The sequence below is a fragment of the Crinia signifera genome, chromosome 2 (genome assembly GCF_055691185.1).
Source record: "Crinia signifera chromosome 2, ASM5569118v1, whole genome shotgun sequence".
Lineage (NCBI taxonomy): Eukaryota > Metazoa > Chordata > Amphibia > Anura > Myobatrachidae > Crinia > Crinia signifera.
The window spans coordinates 195,431,514-195,453,387 of NC_139218.1; the positions used below are offsets into that span (position 1 = coordinate 195,431,514).

At 45.0% G+C, this 21,874-nt stretch overlaps 1 protein-coding gene across 1 annotated transcript; it reads left to right on the forward strand.

The window, feature by feature from the left end:
* Positions 1 to 1,181: 1,181 nt before the first annotated feature.
* TEKT2 (tektin 2) lies at positions 1,182 to 19,604 on the forward strand. Its single transcript, XM_083173508.1, has 10 exons — positions 1,182 to 1,454; positions 3,347 to 3,515; positions 3,688 to 3,813; positions 4,259 to 4,464; positions 5,530 to 5,673; positions 8,634 to 8,748; positions 15,617 to 15,724; positions 17,336 to 17,479; positions 17,979 to 18,058; positions 19,313 to 19,604. The coding sequence occupies exons 2-10, from the start codon at positions 3,360 to 3,362 to the stop codon at positions 19,524 to 19,526; spliced, it is 1,293 nt and encodes a 430-aa protein (XP_083029634.1). The 5' UTR covers positions 1,182 to 1,454; positions 3,347 to 3,359; the 3' UTR covers positions 19,527 to 19,604.
* Positions 19,605 to 21,874: the final 2,270 nt, after the last annotated feature.

The following is a 21,874-nucleotide window of genomic DNA, read 5'->3' on the forward strand; positions in this document are numbered from 1 at the left end:
TTGGGTGAGTTATTTTGTTTCTGTGCAGGGTAAATATTGGCTGCTTATTTTTACACCGCAATATAGATATCAGTTTGAAGTACAAACCGCACCCAAATCTAACTATCTCTGCACATGTTACATCAGCCCCACCTGCAGTGCATATGGTTTTGTCCATTAGAGAGTAATTGTGCCTTTCCGAGTGAATCAGAATAACCTTCTATGTCAGAGGGTGGGAAGAAGTGTGGACAGAAATGGAGACCACCTTATTAAAGTCACTGTTGGTATGCATAATTAGGGTTATGGGGAATTAGGATACACTGGGGCCCATTTATCACTAAATATATGCAGCAAATTTTCTGGAAAAAAAAACTTTTCTTTTTTAGCAGATATTCACACCGGTCACCTGGTAATTACCCAGCATTCTTGAGTGCCGGATCATTTTGCAGGTTGCAGTCTAACCCCAATTCACACTACCAGCAAATTACCGGGTTAAAGCATTTCAACCCAGGAATTTCCTGAAAAAAACGTGTTTTTCTGTGGTGTTAAAGGTTCATAACAGGTCTTAAATCCTGACACTCCGACACTGGTCAAGAGCAGGGTCGGAGTGCCGGAATTTAAGACCCATGTTGACCATTTCACACCAAAGAAAAACCCAGGTTGAAAAGCTTTATACCGGTAATTTGCTTCTGGTGTGAAAGGGGTATTAGTAGAAACAAAAGTATTGTTGAGGTTCCCTTCATTCCCATCAGCAGCCTCAACCCCATGGGTTTCAGTGGTGGATGCGATGTTGCCAGGTTTACCATCTTTCAGAAACTGCAGCCAGAACCCAATGGAAATGCCCCCAATTGATTTTTATTAAGCACAGAGAAGAGTGGGGAAGAGGGACTAGTGTAGAAGTTGCCCATAGCAACCAATCAGGCTTTGAGGAAGCATTGATCAAGGACAGTCTATAAAATGATAGTGAGATACTAATTGGTTGCCATTCGCAACTTCTAAACTCTTGTCTCTGTTTGATAAATAAAACCCTGATACTTCAATGGAACACTGCAACGAGGAGGGGGAGTTCAGGGGAGTGATACTCCTAGCCAGTGTGAAAGGACCGGCATGTTTGCTTACTTTTGTAATTGCAGAGCTGTGAAACATGTCTGTGCTTCAGAAATGAATTATGAGAATGTGGTATAATGTACTGCCCGGGCTCCCCGCCGCCGGCAGGGCACTACTGATGCTGCTGCTACCCGTAGAACCCGAGCCCAAAGCGCACGTGCTGGTGCCGCATCCGGAGCTTATGTCACACACTCACAGAGCGCTGCTGAGGACAGAGCCCTGACAGACCGTTGCCATGGCAATGTGCGCAAACACTGCCTGACAGATGATTGGCCGCTCTACGTTTACCTGGAGACGGTTTCTTGGGACGCCGATAACATAGGCAGCCTCAGGAGCCGAGAGGTGACCAGGAGCCAATACACAAGCAGGTGAGCCCTGGATCCCGGAGCATTGGCCCCGCGGTTGGGACGGGAGGGTAAGGAGATGGGTAGGAAAGGCGAAGAGACAGACACTTATGGGAAGGGATAGAAGTTATGAATATTATGTAACCTGCAGCCCTGCTGCCTCACTGCTTACTACAGGGATTGCATTCAGCATAGCAAGTGGGAGAGCGTGAAATACTTGGTAATTCCAGGGTCCATGGCAGCTTCTTGTAGGGGCACATGCTTTAGATCAGTGGTTATGAACCTTGGTCCTCAAGTACCCCCCTCACAGTTCATGTTTTCCTGTTCACCCAGCAGGTGCATAGGTGCACTCATTACTCACTGACACATTTTAAAAGATCCACAGGTGGAGCTATGTACCTCAATTGCTATTCTGTGTGGAGACCTGGAAAATGTGAACTGCTGGGGGTCCTTGAAGGCAGAGGTTGAGAAACACTGCATTAGGTTACAACGTGAAATCATGAAATAAAAAAATAAAGTTATGATAGCGGGGGTATGGGTAAAAATCGGACAAGACCCGGAATGCCGGACCAGACAATCTCTGAGAGGAGGAGGGGAGAATAAAGCCTCCCTGTACAGGGGCAAACGCAGGATTTTCAGAAGGGGGTTTCCAAAGGGGCGGAGCAAAGCACGGAGATGGACACTTAGGTGACCCAGTATATGCCGGGACAGTTAAAGTATTATAGATAGACCAAATGTATATAAATAATAATAAATACATATACACACACACACACACACACACACACACACACACACACACACACACACACACACAACAGCAGTGTAGACCCCTGGGCATAGCAATGTATTGGGGCCCCTACTGATCCTCCAGCGGTGGGGGTGGGGGAAGCTTTGATGTCCTGCGGGTGGTATGGGGTATTATATCAACCGCTCAGCATGTAGGGCCTGTATCGGTAATTTCCACTAATTTCCCCTTTACTGCACAGATGGTGGGAGATGGGGTGGGAGAAGGGGGCATTGGGCTGAATGAAGGGGTCCTGATACATAACTTCCAGGATGGTAGAGGATGTTTAATATACAGAGGAGGAGTGTATAGTGGAGTGGACTCATTATTCATAATTTTCTGGTGGGAGGACAGCTTGCTTGACTGCAGATATCTCCAGTTCCCGGAACTAGATTTCTTAGATTTTAATGGAGTTAAAAACTAGAGAATCCCACCTACCAAATGTTACTGGGGATTAGGGGATCAGAGCAATCTGCCAACGAGTATATAAAACTACATACCAGGAAGCTGTGTGAAGCTGGAGCAGTAACCAGCTGCTGGAAGGCTGATATCTCTGGTTCTGGGTGTAGTAGAGACAAGCTACTAATGTCCATCAAAGGGGGAGAGTCCCAGCTTTTATACCCTCAAAAAAACTGTAAGTCAGACAGAACCTGAAATATCTGACTGGGAAGAGCAATTAACAGGCTTGGATGGGGACCACTGCTTTGAAGTCAGATATCTCTGGTTCCCCAGGGCCGATTTTGAAAATTCTTGTACCCATGGAAAGAGGGGACCCTCAGCTCTCAGTGTAGGGCCCTTAGATTCCTGGGGGGGGGGGGGTTCTGGGTACTCAGAAACCTCCCCTGTGTGCGCTACTGCTGTATGGTCTGGGCATGTAGCAAAAAACAAAACGGTCTGGACCACACAGGGAGGCTATAATCTCCCCTTCCCCATGTCCCTGGTGAAAGCTATCACAGACACCCCCGGGTTTCTGGGGTCTTGTCCGAGTCGGGGGGGGGGGGCATGAAGTTACATAGATAATGATTGTACATGCTTATAAGTTACACCACTGCTCCTTTAATGTCAACTGGGAAACTTAAGTTGTAACCAGGATTCTGGATGTTTATATAATCTTATCTCTAATTTGCAGTAACAGCATTCACATGGCGACTGTACACTTGAAACCTGGGAGCCGCTTCTCTGTCCCAGATTGGCACACCAATAATGATCTAATTAGAACAAATGCTGAGAGGCAGCGAACAGCTTCCCATCAGATTCGGCAGGAGGCCAGGACTCTACGCAATGAGACCAATAACCAGGTATACAGCACATACAGATATGGCATGTAGGATAATGATTTAGGTCACCCTTTACATTTAAGTCAAACGTTTATTTATTTTTTTGTGTGGAATTACAGTATATGTTGGATTATGGTGTGGTGCATATCTTCATTTAATTGAGATTTACTTACCCAAATGTCGTCTTGATTAGACTGCATGGGACGAACATGATAACAGGACCCGTCTTGCTGATCGTATTGACGAAGTAGAAAAGTGGAAGGAGGTGCTGGATAAATGCCTCTCTGAAGTTGATGCAGAAATAGATGCCTTGATACTGGTGAGTCCAATATAGTTCTCAGTTTCAGCTGCCAAATGCTAAAATGCTGCAAGTGATTTCATAACAAGAACCCAGTACCAGCTAAAGTGTTCCTTAAGGTGCCCATACACGGTACAATTTAACAGGTGTGCATCGCTCCTGTGCACATCACATCGCACAGCACAAAAAGTATGTGCTGCACATACTTTTTCTACTAGATTGCAACTCATTCCATTGCAAAACATATGCGATGTGATGCAATGCGATTTACTCCAAATTGTATACAATAATTGTACTGTGTATGGGCACCTTTACTGGTGGTATTATATATTCCTTCCAACTTGCTTGCTCTTAGCACCAGTATTAGGATGTTGGCGTAAGGTTGAGTCTATCACAGAGCAATTGCGACTTATTGTAGATAAGTCATAACAGCAGAACTGGCCCTGGCCAATTTGGTTGATTGCAGAGTAAAGATGAAGCAGAACGTGCCCTACAGGCCAAGAATGTCCCTTCAGATGTAGTGATAGAATGTCTGAATTTCCGTGAGAGTCGCAGAGATATTGACCTGGTGAAAGACCCTGTGGAGGAGGAGCTGCACAAAGAGGTGGAGGTGATTGAAGGTGTCCGCAAGGCACTGCAGCAAAAGATCAGCGAAGCTTTCGAGCAACTCTGGTAAATTTGATGCAAGAAATTCCTGAATATCCCCTGTGTAGTGAGCAGTGGTGAATTGTGAAGGATACATAGGATAAGTATAAGTTACTATGATTTGCAGACATGTTGTTGTACATTGTAAACCAAGTTTTATGACTCTCCAATCAGTATCTACTTATTTATTTAACACCTTATTGTATTGTATCTGATTGGTTGCCCATAGCAACATCCCATCTGAAATAGAATCTTAGTAGATTTCCCCCTTCATGTGATGCTTACTGGAGGGAGGCAGAACATGCTCACTTGCATGAGAGCCAAGTTATTTTTTTTGTTTGTATTGTGTAACTAGTGACAGAGGAGGTGGCTTTGGTCAGTAATTGTGGTGGTGGAAGGGTTGTGAGGTTGATGCGCTTTTGTAATCAGGAGGCCCCAGCATGAAGAGAGCAGTGACGATAGGTGACCGATCATGTTGTGCCTAGGGGAGGCCTGACCTCTAACTTCAACCCCTGATGTTACTATATGTATAACTTTTATTTACACACACCAGATGATTAGCATGCTCAAAAAGCAAAAACAGCATCTCTTGCTGTGTGCAGTGACCATCCCTTAATGTATACACTGTGAGGTGTAGTCAATGCTTTCTGCGAGCTGTGACAGCCAGCAGGGCAGCCTGCTCACTGTCACAGCTCACAGGGTCAGTATTCAACATACTTCCCTGCACGCGCCGTTTCCCCCTCGCTAGGTTTTTGTAGCGATGGGAAAACAGTGCGTGCGGCCGATAAACAGCTAAGATTTGCGGCTAAATACAGCGGGCTCCCTGCATTAGCCACAAGCCTCGCTGTTTGGGGGAATCCTAGCCATCCTCTGATGTTGAGGATTCCCCTGGAACGTAGAATACGGTGAGCGGCCGGCATGGGGGTTAAACGGCGAGGATCGCATCTTTTCGGTGATCCTCGTCGTTTAACCCCCTCGCCGGCCACATTGAATATGGCCCTGTATGTTTATGGGTTAAAGGGCTGCCTTTGTTAAAATAAAGTTGTGATGTTTAGGCATCAGTAAATGCTATTCCCAGGTTTTCTCTTTCAGCCTCCTACAGGAATCAAGGCACCAACTAAACTGGGACCACAGAGGCAAAGTTGAGACATTGGAGATAGATCGGACTTGTCTATCACTTACCAAACATTCTCCTAACATCTCACTGAAAGTTCAACCAACACGAGTACCTAATGGGTAGGAGCTCCTAAGGCCTTAAGAGGGTTATTTACTATCGGGTTGAGCAAAAAACATGTACTGATGTGTTCAGATATGTAGAATAGTTTAGCAGATAAGTATTGTAGATCCTAAAGGAAAGACTGTGTTTGTATTTCTGTCTCAGTATAAAAAAAAGGTGAGAGGTATATTCTGATGTCTGTATAGTAGGTGAGAAGAAGTGTATTCTGATGTCTGTGTATTAGAAGGTGAGGTGAATATTCTGTTACAGATGGGGCCGGTTTTATCTTTGCTGGCGAACCGCCAGCAACACGGCGCTCCATCTGACTGAGATGCGCGTGCGTCCCCCGCGCACGCGTGTCTCAGTATCCGGGCGGCGAGGCGGACGCAATACTGTCCGCCTCCCGCTCGAGGGGGCAGGGGGGGACCCGAGAGGGCACTGCGTGGGGGGGGGGTGTGCGGTCGTGGGCACCGGGCGACCGAGGGCAGCACGGTCGGAAGGGGACCTCGTGCGCGCGCATCCCCTTCCGGCATACAGCTGGCGGGGATGCAGGTGATGGCGATGGCGACGCCATCGCCATCACCTGCAAAGATGAATCCCGATACATCTGTATCTGTGTATTAGAAGGTGAGAGGTGTAGTCTGATGTCTGTGTACTAGAAGGTGAGAGTTGTAGGGGGAGATTCTCTAAAGTACAAATGCGGTAAAAACCCCGTTATCTGGGTTTTTGCCACATTTTGGGATGCTCTAAGCATCCCCCGCCGTGTTACCGCCGCAACGGGCATCGCCAGAAAAATCTGGCGATGCTCCATAGAAGCCTACCGCCGCCCGCACCGACCTGTCCTTTGCCATAATTATCGCATATGTTACAGCATATGCGATAATTATGTATGCGGTAGCCGGCGATAGGGGGTGGAAAGGGGCATCCCCCCCATAGTCTGATGTCTGTGTATTAGAAGGTGAGGCAAATATTCTGATGTCTGTGTATTAGCAGGTTTGAGGTGTAGCCTGATGTCTGTGTATTAGAAGGTTTGAGGTGTAGTCTGATCTCTGTATTATAAACTGAGTCGTGTAGCCTGATGTCTGTGTATTAGAAGGTGAGAGGTGTAGTCTGATGTTTGTGTATTAGAAAGTGAGAATTGTGTGTCCTGTTTTGTTAATAACTGCATTATCAATGAGTTCCTCCTGGTACCCAGCTCCATTCTCCGCTTTGACAAGCAGAGCAAAGTCGGGAGCCGGTTCCTTCGATCAGCTCTTCGATTCCTCCCTGATAGGGTGATCAATGCCTGGAGCAGTACTAAGTGACCCTGGGGCCCATTTATCAAACAATATTTGAGGCTAAATACCCGAAACCACCAGTTTTCGGGGGTTAGCCGCAAATATTAAGTATCCCCTGACTGTATTAAAGGGGGATCGCAGCAGGAATCAGCGATCCCTGCTGCGATCCCCCATAGGTTTCTATGGGTGATGCGAAGTTGCCCGTTGTATCAACATCGGGCAGGCCGGCTTCGTATACCTGGGCTATCACCATTCTGGGTCACAGAACTGGAAGTCAGCATTCAGATGACTGGAGTGGTAGGATAGCACCTGGACACCAATCACTGCGTAAGTACCAAGCGGTGGTAAAAAAAAATACCTCAAGAAGGCTGTAGTGTGCATGTACAGAAACTGACCTCTTTCTTGTAAACTCTGTCCCTGCATGCAATAATTCATACATCCCTAAAATGTATTCAATTATCACATTGTGAGTTGCAGCAATGTTCTCACATCACGTCCACATCCTGGATGCAGATTGTGATAGATATGCCCAATAGTATTACTATCATGCAGCTTTAATAACAGAGCAACTCACGTGATTGCAGCTACTTATAGCCTGCCTTGGCATTAAAGTTAATGTCTGGCATGCTGCAAATGGGATATGTTTTGATACTGTACATATTGGGGACAATTATGGAGCATTTTCTTCTGGATAGGAGCCCTTTTATGTTTAACTATAGACAGAACATGGTTGTGTAAGTGGTTTATAAGAAAAGTAAGAAGCTATGGGGAATTCAATTAGCCTCAAAAAATGTTCTGCAAAAAAATGTCCCTTTTACCACAATTTTTGCCTGATTTTTATTTTTTGTTTTAGTTTTTGGTCATTTTAAAAAAATTACTCGATTTCAGGAGATAGCACATAAGATTATTATTATTATTATCCTTTATTTATATGGCGCCACAAGGGTTCTGCAGCGCCCGATTACAGAGTTCACATAATCAAAACAGGAAACAGTGACTTACAGTTGAAGACAATACAGGACAAGTACAGGGTAAATGATTATAGGAACATCAGCTGATTGCTGCAACATAAGTATCCAGGTGGCAGCACACAGCATGCTTTGGTGCAGTCGAAGACTGCTGAAGTAAGAATGGATAAGCACATGAGGTAAGAGGTCCCTGCTTTTGAGAGCTTACATTGTAAAGATCCTGGATAAGTTCCTGAACGTGTATTTTCATGGCTGTGATCATGAATATGGATAATTGTTCTGCTTTTTTTAGCTGCCGCGGGCCTGAGGTAAAGAAAAATCCTCGATAAGTGCTGGCTTTTGGGGCAAATTGTATATCCCCTGGAATTAATTGGCTGATGAAATTTCCTCAGTTAATTGAATTCGTCCCTATGTGTGAGAACAGCCGTTCAATAAATAATCAATTACTGGAACCATAAAAGATACAATAGGTTTATAGACTGTGGGCAGGATGTAATGACACGCAAGTTAGCCAGAGGTGCAGGTTCCTGGCTGTACTCAGATGTTTCTTAAAGCAACAATCATTTACAATGTATGGTTTTGCCTTGTAAATGATTCCTGCTTTAAAAAAATGTCCAAGTTTGGTCAGGAACCTGCTCTGGCATCATTACACCCGGTCCTATCTCTGCATCTGTAGTGCCATTGTAGTAGGAAATGTCTTGGTGCTATGATCGTAGGTATACTGTCTCTTCTCAGGACAAGTACTCCCCAGGAATGGGAACAGTACAGCCATTACAATAAGGAAAGAGCCGAAGCTGAAATGAGAGCCTCCACGCAGCTGAGAGAAGCCATTGCTATCACTATTGCACAGGTGCACAAGTTCTCATTTTTTTGTGAAATGTTACACCGTAATGCCGATTACACATTCAGCCACACACCTAACACCGTAATGCCTATTACAAATTATGCTACATAAATGCTGTTTACCTACATGCTCGTTGCCAGGGGTTCCATGCTTGTTGCCAGGGGTTCTATGTTCGTTGGCATGTGGGATTTCATGTTCATTGCCATGTGAAATTACATGCTCATTGCCATGGGTTCTATGTTTGTTGCCATGTGAGATTACATGCTTGTTGCCAAGGGGGAATACATGCTCGTTGCCATGTGGGGTTACATGGTCATTGCCATGGGGGTTACATTACATGGTCATTGCCATGTGGGAATAAATGCTCGTTGCCAAGGGGGAATATATGCTCCCGGTAACGGGGGACAGCCACCACCGGGAAGAACTGTATGCACTAACAAACAGTCAGAGACCCTGGGGCTGTATTCAAAGTGCTGCACATCCTGGACTTCCAGTAACAGTTATTGGAGTCTGTGTGACACATGTAACAGTTGCCATGGGCGGATTTAGGGGGGTCACCCGGACATGAGACCCCCTGTCATTTCTACGGGTTTTTTTTCCCGGGCCGCTTGCGTTAACAGGGACAGCCGCCGCGGGGAAGAACTGTATGTGCAGAGTGCCGGGGGCTGTCCGGCTGTATGCACACAGGGCTGCACGTCCTGGAATCCAGGCTATTTGAAATCTTGCGCTATTTCAAATCAGACGTGCAGCGCTGTGTGAATACAGCCGGGCAGCCCATGCTCTCTGCGCATACAGTTCTACCTGGTGGCTGTCCCTGTTAATTCGAGCGTCCGGGGGAGGGGGGATTAGAAATGACGGGGGAGGGGGCGCCCAAAATCCGCCCATGTCTGTGACTCCCAGTATAATGGCTAACATGTGAGGCTTAATAGAAGAGGGGCATGCATTCTCCATGTGTGCCCGTACTCTCCCACTGATATATGCATCTGAGCCTTTGCTGGTGTCTGTAAGGTACTATAGGATCAGGGTGTGAATTGTAGGGTCCCAGGCAGGGGCGTAGCTAAGGGTTCATGGGCCCTGGTGCGAAAGGTCAGCTTGGGGCCCCCCTACATACAACAAAATTAAAATCTCGGTCTGTTTATATTTTAATACATCAAGTATATTATGTTAATAATAGAACTAACATTTAAACATAGGATAGTAGTTTATTTAAATAAAATATTAAAAGAACAAAGATGATAAAACTGGAGAGGCCCAGGTTACTGGAAGCTATGGTGTGCTAGGTATTAATCTACAAGGCCCAAAGGATTATATTATGATACTAGTGGCCATGATATCTAGATGTGGCACTACAAATCCCAGCACATCCTCTATCGGCAGAGCATGCCGATGCCCACATCGGCACAGCAAGCTGGCAGGGAAGGGATATCCCCAGCACTGCTGTCTGTAATCCCCATGGCATCTCCTTCCTATGAGTCACCCAGGATGAGCCCCCCACCTTCCCTCCTCAGCATCATGGCGTCCCAGCAACGGAGGAGCTCGCTCATCCATAGCCGCAATCCTCCCGGCACAGCCACTCAATGCCCTTTCCCTACCAGCACGCCCAGCACCGCTGCCCGCCTAACGTTACCGGCCTCCCCGCGGCATCACTGGCGCACCGGCCCCACTCACCATCCTCTACGCGGCGACTCTCTCCAGGTTACCAGGGGCAACTACGTCACCCAAGCCGCTGCTGCTGGTGACGCTGTACGCCCAATGGGCGGTCTTCTACGAGACGTATGGAGCGTGCTCCGCTGACGCTCGATGCTATCCGTCCATACTTGAAGCTGGAACGGCTCTGCGCATGTGCGAAATTATGCCATTAAACCTCGGCTGCCCTATTATAGTGGCGGGGGTTACAGTGGCGGGGGTTGGGCCCCCCTGGCTCAGGGGCCCGGTCGCAGGTGCGACCGCTGCGACCCCTGTAGCTACGCCACTGGTCCCAGGCTAGACCCCATTGCACAGCCTGCACCACTTATAGATATGCCAATTCCCACTAATTTCCCATTCTTTCTCTTGGTATTAAATATACCTTGCACAACCCTGATACATTGTACCTATGTTTGGATTTGTAAGCTGCATTTGGTACAGTGTAGTTATAGTTCTGTACTCCTGGTATGATCCTTGTAAGTGACCCCACTATAAGCTCTTAGTACAGTCCCCTAGTGACTGCTGGTTGTGTGGAGAGTATAAACTGAACACCATATAAAAATAAGTCCCAGCTGGTTTAAAACAAAGCCGTTTCTATCTCTTTGTTCTAATCTCATCACTATTCGTTATATCTAATAGCTCTGCCTCTTTCTTACAGCATGAATAATTCAAGTAACACAAAAATAGACATTACATGGTAACATATAATATTTAATACATTCCAAGTCATTTTAGAAAATACATATATTATAGCATCAGTGGTGGATTTCTAAATCTTCACCAGACTCACACTAAATAGGAACATGATTCCTGTATTTAAAATATACAGATATACTGGGGTAGATGTATTAACATGGCCATTTGATTGTAAAATAATGGATCCCACTTCTCCTGCAGAACAAGGAGAAGCGGGCACCCATAGCAACCTAATGTAAACCTAGTTAATCATTAATACACTTGCACAGTCTTTCGTTACAAACAGTTAATGTATTAACACCCCTTCTGGCAATAAGGAGTCAGTACCAGGGCTAGCGTTGGCTAGCGAAGCAGGTGGAGCTGCTTAACGGACAATGTATGCCTGACAGGATTGAAGTGGGCAGCCGCGCCAAGCGTTAAGCGGTGGGCTGTCCCTAGTGCATGTTATGTGCACTCTTAATATGTTTAAAAAAATGTTACATCCCTGGTTAATACATCTACCATACTGTATGTTGATATGCGTACATGGGGTATATTTATTTATTAAACCGTATTTTAAGTTTTGTAATTATCGGGTCCGGCTTCGCCTGCATAATGTGGAGAAGCAGGCACCTGTATTTCCTTCATATATTATAAGCCCCCTTGCCAATAAGGAGAGCCATTATGCCCTCAGTCTGTGGCTCTCCTTATGAGCGCCCTCGTTAGGACTGTGCATGCACCTTTAAAAAATAAAAAATAAAGTCTCCCCCAGCCAGCCGTACTGAGCATGCATGACTTTTCGCTATTAACACGAGATCTTCTGCACAGCCCAGAGCTGGATGCAAAGACAGCATTGTTCCTGCTGTTGGGAGAGGACAACGCCAGCCGGAGCAGCTTAATGGGCGATGTACAGTATGCCTGACAGGCAATTGATACATTGCCCGTGCTACAAACTTCAGCGAGGGTTCAAGGGGGAGCGGCGCTGAGCAATAAGTGTCGGGTTGCCCCAAGTGCACGTTAAGTGCGCTGTTAATACAATAAAAAAATTAAAAGCATACAGTTAAAGGAGCACTATGTGCATAAAGCACATAGTGCTCCTTCATACCCTACCCTTCTGCATACCCTACCCTCCTGCATTCTGCAGGAGACTCACTGATATAGCCGCAATCTCCCTCTCTCCCCCTGATTAGTCTAGCAATCTCCCTCATTTAACCTAGCCCACATTATGTAGCGGTTACATTTTTTGGGGAAAAAAAGGAATGAGAGATAGATATATGTACATTGAATCATCAGCGCCATTTGCCACCATTGCTAATAAACCTCAATGATCCTTCTAGCTACATGCATTTCATGTCGCCATTTATATGGAACCACGTGTAAAAGACAATAGATGAACAATCCCTGACACATATCAGTGACTTCCCTTTAGCAAGTATAATAGCTCTTACTTACTGCTGTGGGACTCATCTTTATTTGGATATAAGCCATTTTAAAAGATTCCTATCACATGTGGCAGTATACACCGCCACGTTCACAATCTCTTTTCACAATCTCTCCATATATGGAACTAGACACGCCCTTTGGATGGAGCTTGACACACCCTCTCAATGGGGCTCTGTGCAACATTCTACTATTAACTATAATCTCCCTGAAACTAGTTTTCAAAAGTAGGCAAGTATGCATTTACCCCATAGTGCCTAAATCAAACTGTAAAAATGAAAAGTTTCCAACAACTATAGCAGTATCCACATATTAGGGGTTTCCTAGTGTTTCTTCATGATGTCCCTGATCTTCTTACCTGTACAAGAGGTATGGTTTATCCATTTCACCCTCCCAGAATATCTGAGTTCTAGAGTAGGTGTAGTGCAACCTACTGCTACCCAAAAAAACTAGCTGCCCTGCAGCCGGGGGCAGCCTGCATTGTGCAAACACAATGGGATTTGGCATGTGGGCTGTCCTTGCCCTGTGATGGGTGCCCCCCTCACAGCCTGCTGCCGGGAGTTGTCATTTTACAAAGTTTCAGAAAAATTACACCTACAGTACACCCTAAATCAGGCCCAATATGTGTAAAGTCCACAACTTTGTGCAATTTATAGTCAATAAATAGAGCTGGTGTGACTGTGTGACATTCAGCTCTGCCAGGGATTATTCTGCCAGAACACTGAAAATTATATTGAAAAAGTTGGACATTTCTGTCCAGAAATATATTTAAAAAGTAAAATTTCCTCTTGTTAAAGTCAGCCACATCAGTCTCCATAGCAGCCAGGGCCTGCAGTAACAAGCAAAACTAGTGGGCCTGTAGGAGATGTCTGTGTTTTCCCTAAATAGTTGCATACAGTACCTCCCAACATGCCCCTCTCCAGGAGGGACACAATGCTCTACTTCTGGACTTCCCTCTTCATGGGGGAGATTCTCTAAGAATCTCCGCCCCCCTTCGCCGCCCATCGCATTTATAATTATTGCATATGTTCTAACATATGCGATAATTATAGCAAAGGACAGCTCTTGCGTTAGGAGCTGTCCTTTGCGGTGAGAGTCGCCGGGTCCCAGCAGGTCCCGGCGGCTCCCCCCTCCCTCACACACCCGGCGATGCTGCTGCTGCGCCAGGCTCTCCTCCTCCCTGCACCCGGAAGAGGATCAGTGCAGGGAGGAGGTCACAGGTCTGGGCAGCACAGCTCTGTGCTGCCCGGACACAGGTGAGGGGGCAATGCAGGGCGGCGGGGGGTCGTTGCGGGGCGGCGGTGGGATGCGGTAGAAGCCCATTGGCTTCTATGGGGCATTGCCAGATTGCTTACAGCATCCCAAAATGCGGTAAAAACCCCGATAACAGGGGTTTTACCGCATTTCTTGTTTAGAGAATCTCCCCCCATGCATGATTGCCATCACCTGTGTTAATCAGGTAAATTGCTAAGAAAGGTGCTTCACCACAGGTGATGGCAATTATAAATTAAGTGGGAAGTCCAGTAACAGAGCATTGTGTCCCTCCTGGAGAGGGTCATGTTGGGAGGTATGTAGTTGGAAGCAGTGATAAGCCCTTCTCCAAGTATTAGATTGAAACAAATACTGAATAAAGTGTATCTGAATTTACAGACACTGAGACTTTGGGCCAGATGTATCAAGCTTCAAAAGTGATAAACAGCCAGCCAATCAGCTCCTACCTGCCATGTCACAGGCTGGGTTTGAAAAATAACAGGTAGGAGCTGACTGGCTGGTTGTTTATCACTCTCCATTGTATCACTTTTGAAGCTTGATACATCTGGCCCATTACCATGGCTATGTTATGCTATGCCACTCCAAGGCCCTCTAAGCAGTGGTAACAGTCAATGTATGAGATCACTAGCTCATACTTGCCTACATTATCCTCTCCTGAACTTCACTGGTAATGTATGATTTCCAGCATCTGTTGGGAGCTATGTAATTGATAAGAAAGGTGTTTCACCACTGGTGCTGGCAATCATACATTACCGGGGAAGTGCAGGAACAGAGCATTTTCTCCCTCATGGAGAGGGTCAGGTAGGCAAGTATGCACTAGCTTCATTATCATGCTTTAGGGTTTAGGAGGGGGAACAAATATACTGTACATCCTAACATAACCCTCTCCAAGAGGGACACATTGCTCTGCTCCTGGGCTTTCCTCATACATTAAGAGAAAAGTCCAGCAGCAGAGTAGTTTGTCCCTCCTGGCATGGGTCATGTGTGGAGGTATGACAGTATGTAAATTTAAACATATAACAGGATAACACTAAGGTATTCAGGTGAGGGAATCATTTATACTGTAGCTAAGCCGGGTATACATTATCCAATTATGGGGCCAATTGGCCGATAATTGCTGACCACCTCTGTACTTGGATAATGTGTGTTTCCCCTAAATGGCTTGTAATGCTCCTGCAGCATTCAGATCAGGAGACCGGGATCTGGTGTGCTGCATATGCTGTTCCATTCCTGACCCATTATACTGCTGAGGAGATCTGAGGGAAGAACACACACACACGAGTTAGAAATTGCTCGGTGTGAACAAGTTCAGCAGAAGCTATATGCTAGTGCAGTGGTTCTCAACCTCGGTCCTCAGGACCCCCCAACAGTTCACGTTTTCCAGGTCACCCTGCAGTTGCACAGGTGCACTCATTATTCACTGACACATTTTAAAAGATCCACAGGTGGGGCTAATTATTTCACCTGTAAGTCTGTGTGGAGACCTGGAAGGCATGCACTGTTGGGTGGTCCTGAGGACAAAGGTTGAGAACCACTGTACTAGTGTATACCCAGCATAACTGCTTATTGGCAGTGATCACACTTAAATGTGTGATCACTGCCATGTGCTATGTGAAAATAACACTATAAAATATTATGTATATTATGTAACCTATATATATGTTGTATACTGGATGCATGAAAAATATAAGAGATTAGAATGAAAGCTACATGATTTGTTATTGCTTGAATCCTGTACTAGGAAGGGAGATCGTTTATCTTTATTGGAGACTTGAACAGTGTTCTTTTCCTCTCTACCTAGACTAATAATGAGCTGGAAGCCCAGAGACTGGCTGTAGAGTTTGTCTTCAGGAAGAGGATGCATGAGTTTGAGAAAGCTCACAATGAACTTAAGTGGCAAGAGAAAAATGTAAGTAGCCTGGCCAATTTTTATTTAATAAATTGATTACAAAAACAGAATAACAACCACAAGCATTGTAAAATGCTCCTCTGTGTACTGTATGCAATGCAGCACAGCTCTCTGATAATACCGCTCTGTGCCGTGCAGCAGATGTATGCAATGCAGCACAGCTATCTATTAATACCCCCTGTGCCATGCAGCAGTGTTCTCTGCTACCACCCCTCTGTGCCATGCAGCAGATGTTGCAATGCAGCACAGCTCTCTGATAATACCACTCTGTGCTGAGCAGCAGATGTAAGCAAAGCAGCACAGCTCTCTGCTCATACCCCTGTGCCATGCAGCAGATGTGTGCAATGCAGCACAGCTCTCTGATAATACCCCTCTTTGCCGTGCAGCAGATGTACGCAATGCAGCACAGCTATCTATAAATACCCATATGTGCCATGCAGCAGAGTTCTCTGCTACTACCCCTCTTTGCCGTACAGCAGATTTATGCAATGCAGCACAGCTCTCTGATAATAAAATGCCTAGTTTTAAAAGAAAAACATTTACCATGGAATGGTTATTAATGAGTAAAGGGTACATTTACTAAAGCTTCCAAAAGGAAAAGTGGTGGTTTTTCATTTTCTTTCCAACTATAATTATTTAAAAATTGCTAGATAAATTATAGCTAAATGTGAGGTTGCTATGGGCAATGTTTTTTTACATTTCCTCTCATTCCCACTGGTGTTTTCTATGCTTCAACACTATTACAGACACAAGAAACAACCCATGTCTCAGCCTATCCACTGTCACATGGGGCTGTTATTAGTAGTTTTCTTGCGTTTGGGAGGGCACTAAGCAGTATATTTACAAAAGTGTGTGTTTTTAGATGTGAGATATGTTGCCCATAGTAACCAATCAGATTATATAATTTATTCTCTAGAAGTTGCTTGTTAAATGATAAGTAGAATGTGATTGGTTACAATGGGCAACATCTCTCACTTCTAAAAACTAGTAAATTTGCCCCTATGTTTCCTCAGTGCATTTAGTTGTGATAAACACATACATATGCAATTTGTATTTTTAATCTCCGTATCAACAATTACTGATTGCTGCGGTGGAGAAAATATGCTTTCTTACAATTCTCTCTCTAACTCTAAACCTCCCTATCATCATAGTAGTGTTCATTCTAGCACCCACCATCTTTGGAAACCCATGCAGTTCCTGTTCCCTGCCTGGGGTGTCGCTGTCTGCTGTGGTGTTTCTAGCACAGGTCTGGTTTGCATATCAGTGCTGATATACAGACCACACTGTGCCAGAAGCACTACAGCAGACAGCGACACCCCAGGCAGGGAAGAGGAACTGCATGGGTTTTCAAAATGGCGGGTTGAGTTATAAGGAGGAGTCTTCCTCTTTCTCCTGAAGTTTCCCACCCTCCCTCCCCTTTTTTTTTTTTTGTGGTGGGTGGGTGTTTAATTGCGTTGGTTGATTGGCGGGAAAGAATGGCAGGTCTTCATTAAGTGATGATTCAGTGTACATGGTTTGTTTTTTTCGGTGCGTTCAACTTCATTGATTAAAAGGTCACACATTGGATGCTAGGATGATTAGTGAAGAATGCTTTATCAATTCTCTATACAGACTAAAGAAGAGATAGAGGAACTAGAGGGAGATATAAGACGCTTGGAGGAGGATCTGAGAAATAAGAGTGGAGATCTAAAACTGGCTCATACGCGCCTGGAGAACCGAACGTACAGACCAAATGTTGATCTTTGTAGGGACCAGGTAAGGTTATACCACTAATTACAGTGAACATTGATATCATTTTTCCAATCATTACTATCATATTGCAGAGATGTTGTCATTTACAGCAATACTGCCCAACCCTAATTTCTTAGATAGAATTACTGTGCCAATGCTTTGTGATGCTGCATGGTATTTTATAATTTATTCAGTAACATGTTCTCATGTCTTGTATACCTGATAATTAAAAGACAGAAGACCTCTTTGGCCTATAGCAGGGGTAACCAACTCCAGTCCTCGAGAGCTACCAACAGTTAACATTTTCCAGGTCTCCTTACAGAATCACAATTGAAGTAGTTAGCTCCACCTGTGGATTTTTAAAAATGTGTTAGTCAGTAATGAGTGCACCTGTTTACCTGCAAGGTGAGCTGGAAAACGTGAACTGTTGGTAGCTCTCGAGGACTGGAGTTGGCTACCCCTGACCTATAGTATAGCTTATGTACAAGCACTGAGGCTGAACGTTATCTTCTTTTGTCCCTAGGTGCAGTATGGATTGACAGATGAGGTCCATCAGCTGGAGGGCACCATTGCTGCTCTCAAGCAGAAGTTGGCTCAGTCACAGTAAGTTTGTAGTGTAAGATGACTAAAGCTGTCTGGACAAATACCAGCAGTCAGATACCACAACAGCTCCTAGTAGTTTCAGGAGACCTCAAAAGATTTACTCCTTCTATCGTTTTGTACAAGACAAAGTGGGGGAAATTGACTAAGATGTGTAGTCTACTTCACATGTGATGTTGCTATGGCCACCCAATCAGATCCGGTCTACTATATTCTAAAGGGTGCTAAATAAAGTAGATTCTGATTGGTTGCCCATAGCAACAACACATGTGAAGTAGAATACACATCTTAGTAAATTCCTTGGTGCTTCTTAATTTGTCTGACAATTTTCTTAATGTACATCTGACATTGAGTTACATTGAGTCAGATTTATAGTTGTACACTAATGTATTCATATCTGCAGATACTGTGCAGTAATGTGCCAATGTCTCATCCGGCTGGGTTTGTATTGCTTAGCTTGGGCTTTGCTGATCTCCGCATCTGCGTACAAAGATGCAGCGCCATTGCAGAACCTTTGGTGATTTGAGAAAAGCTACACGTTTTTGCTGCAAGCGACTACATTAATGGACAGTACCACTAAGGCACATGCACAGTTGGCTGATAATTGATCAACGGCAAAAACATCAGTATAATGTACAGCTATGAATGTTTGGAGTTGCCCTAAACCCCAGTATAACAAAGTCACTGTGTGTGGCTTTAATACTCCATTTGCGCCATGGTGCAGCAGCTTGTGGGGCATTATTGCGCAAGGTGACAGAAAAAGTAGTGACAGGGAGGAAACCACAGAACCATTAATATCCTGGTATTAATTTGATGAATACAGATCTTTTTCTTCATACTTTTTATTCATAGAAAGTTGGGTACACACTAGGCCGTTCTGCCAACCTATCTGGTGATAGGTAAGTGCATATACAGTACACTTCCAGTAGTCAGCCGATTATATCTGCAGATATATCTGTGCTGCACAGTTGACGCAATATGCAATGTGCTGCACAATATGCAATGTGCTGCACAGCTGACACTGTGACTGTCCCATTAAAGGCCAATTTATCGATCAGTGTGTACCTAGCAATGTAGTTGTCCTAACTTAATGTTAGACCCAATATTAATTTCAAATGTGTTTCATAGAGTACTGGTAAAACTTGGGAAATTCTAGTTTGCGTGTATTATTGGCCCTAGCTGCATAGAACAGCTCTCCTCGCTTGTAGTGCAAATACGTTCATTATGTAACAGCAACAACATCTCCTGTACCTGCAGAGATGCCCTAGATGCGCTCTACAAACATCTTGCTCGAATACAAATGGATATTACGTGTAAGGAGAATTCTCTACGTTTGGACAACAGAAGTATGGACACCCGACGAAAACTCACCCTGCCTTCTGAGAAGTGTGTTGCAAGCGTGGACAGCTTCAACCGTACCACCAATCGCATTCTGTCGCCCATGAAAAGTCGCCAGCTAGAGCTAGCTTAAGAGTTCTGGAGTGAAAGTAGCAATTTCACTAAGCATTTCTATTATAGTTTGCTCTGTGCACAATAAAGTACATTATAAACCCAGTGTGGTGTTTATATACAGTATTATGTTTGATATTAGAGCTATAAGGCAATTTGCCTATATTTTTGTATTGTTTTTCCATTTCCTGCTGCACACGGTGCAAAATGTGCCAATTCCCTATGATACAATTTTCAAATCATTGCTGGTATGTTATGCAATAATAGCTGTGGAAGTGGGATGCGGTCAGGATTTATTTGCCTTCTAAAGTGCCTGGTTATTATGGGCAACATCCTCCTCTTCTGTGGACTGGTACTTTAGCTGAATCCTGAACTATTTAAGTCCTGTCTATTGGTCAGCAGGACCTGAAGAAGGCCTCAGCAAGATGGAGGCCTGAATCCCCAAGAGCACAGGCCTCCATCTTGCTGAGGAATGGACAGGACATAAATAATTCAGGATTCACCACACAGTGCACATTTCCAGGTCTCCTCACAGAATCACAAGTGAAATAATTAGCTCCACCTGTGGATCTTGTAAAACATTTCAATGAGTAATGAATGCACCTGTGCACCTGCCGTTAGACCTGGAAAACGTGAACTGTGTGGGGTCCTGAGGACCAAGTTTGAGAACGCCTGCCCAAGAGTATTCTGCTGGCCTGGATTAGAGAGGATCCAGACCCCAACTGACAATGGAACAGTAGCAACTGTAGGTTCATCAATGGAGCAAAGGCCCTACTTGCACAATAGCAATGGGCCCACATTTGCAGAGATCCAGGACACCTCATAAAAGGCACTGCATTTTAAAAAAAAAGTCACAATAAGCAGGCCAGTCAGGGCTCATCATGGTGCAAATGTAAGATTGCCATGACCAACCAACCGCAGTTCTCTGTCATTGCCACTTTTGGTGACTTATGCTGGCCACACATCAGACCAACTTTCCTCCAACCATCCAAATAGTTGGTTGGTTGGATTGAAAATCTGGTGCTGTATGGTGGCAAATAAGCAATTTGCTTAGAAACTCAGGAGAATTCACATTCAGTGAAATTGTTTAAATCAAATAGGTCCAACTACAGTACATTGTCTGAGTGACAGTTGTGTTCGGTTTTTCAAATTTGGGAAACAAATGACTTAATTACAAATTACATTTACTCCTATCCAGTGCCAAGTTTTTATTCCATCCAATCAACTATTTGTATGGTTGGAGGAAAGTAGGTCTGATGTGTGGCAAGCATTATACAAGCAATAAGACACACATTGTAAGGTGTGCAATAGGGTCGGGAACTGTGGGCAATAGGCCCTACGCAATTACAGTTTCTATTGGACTTTAATGTGTAGGCAATAAGCTCAAGCAACTGAGGGAACTTATAGCATTAGAATTATTATTGCACATGGTTAGTTGGACATTACGCCTGATATGATGTGGGAATTAGGCCCTACTGTATATAGTAGGTTAAATCATACGAGAGTGCAGATAGGACTGCCTGAGGTCACTGACAATTGCAGAATTCAGTCAGTGTTGCCGTTGACTGCAGCTGGTTCCGGTGGTGTCACTGATGTGAGGGCTGCTGACCGGATTCTTCCAGCACTACATTCCTAATTGCTGTCTCCCCTGTCCCCATGCGTGAATTCAGCATAGACGCGACCTGGTTGCTGAAGGCGGCACCGGCAGTTTCCTGCAGCGTGTTTTTGGACTGTTATTTTTAGGGTCGCTCAGCTCAACCTCCAGTTCCCTATATAGTACGTGATGTAAGTGTTCTGGGATGATCATCAGCTGTCCAGCACCTATGTGCAGTGTATAATAACACATAGGGAGCATCTACTCTGCATGTGCATAGAACATGTTGCAAGAATAGGGGGCTCTCAGGCCCGTGTCTTCCTTCCATTTCTGGCATTTCTTTATTTAAGGCAAAGCAGCAGCATTGCTGCAGTCTCTGTCAGATTTAATAGAGCTGGTAGGCACTAGAACCCACCATGGCTCTATCAGAAAGTTGTCATCTGCACTACACACTGGTATTCCAAGTAGGAGAGCAGGGACATATCTGATAGAAAGTATTCTGTCCAGACCCAGATGCTCAACAGCATCGATTAGAACGAACCTGGGGAGACATGCCAGGAGGACAACCCACTGGAGGCAGTTGGGCAGAGGGTGGGGAGACACTCACCCCTCCAGAGAGCTGTTTCCCCCCTTCCTCCTCACAGTAGTATAGCGCTTGTCAAGCTGGTGCCAACCAGCACAATTAATTAGTGGGGACCTGCTGGAGAGGGACAGTGACATCTCATTGTTTGACACCTGCTATCAGCTAGAGAGGTGATGGAATATGGGGTGTATCT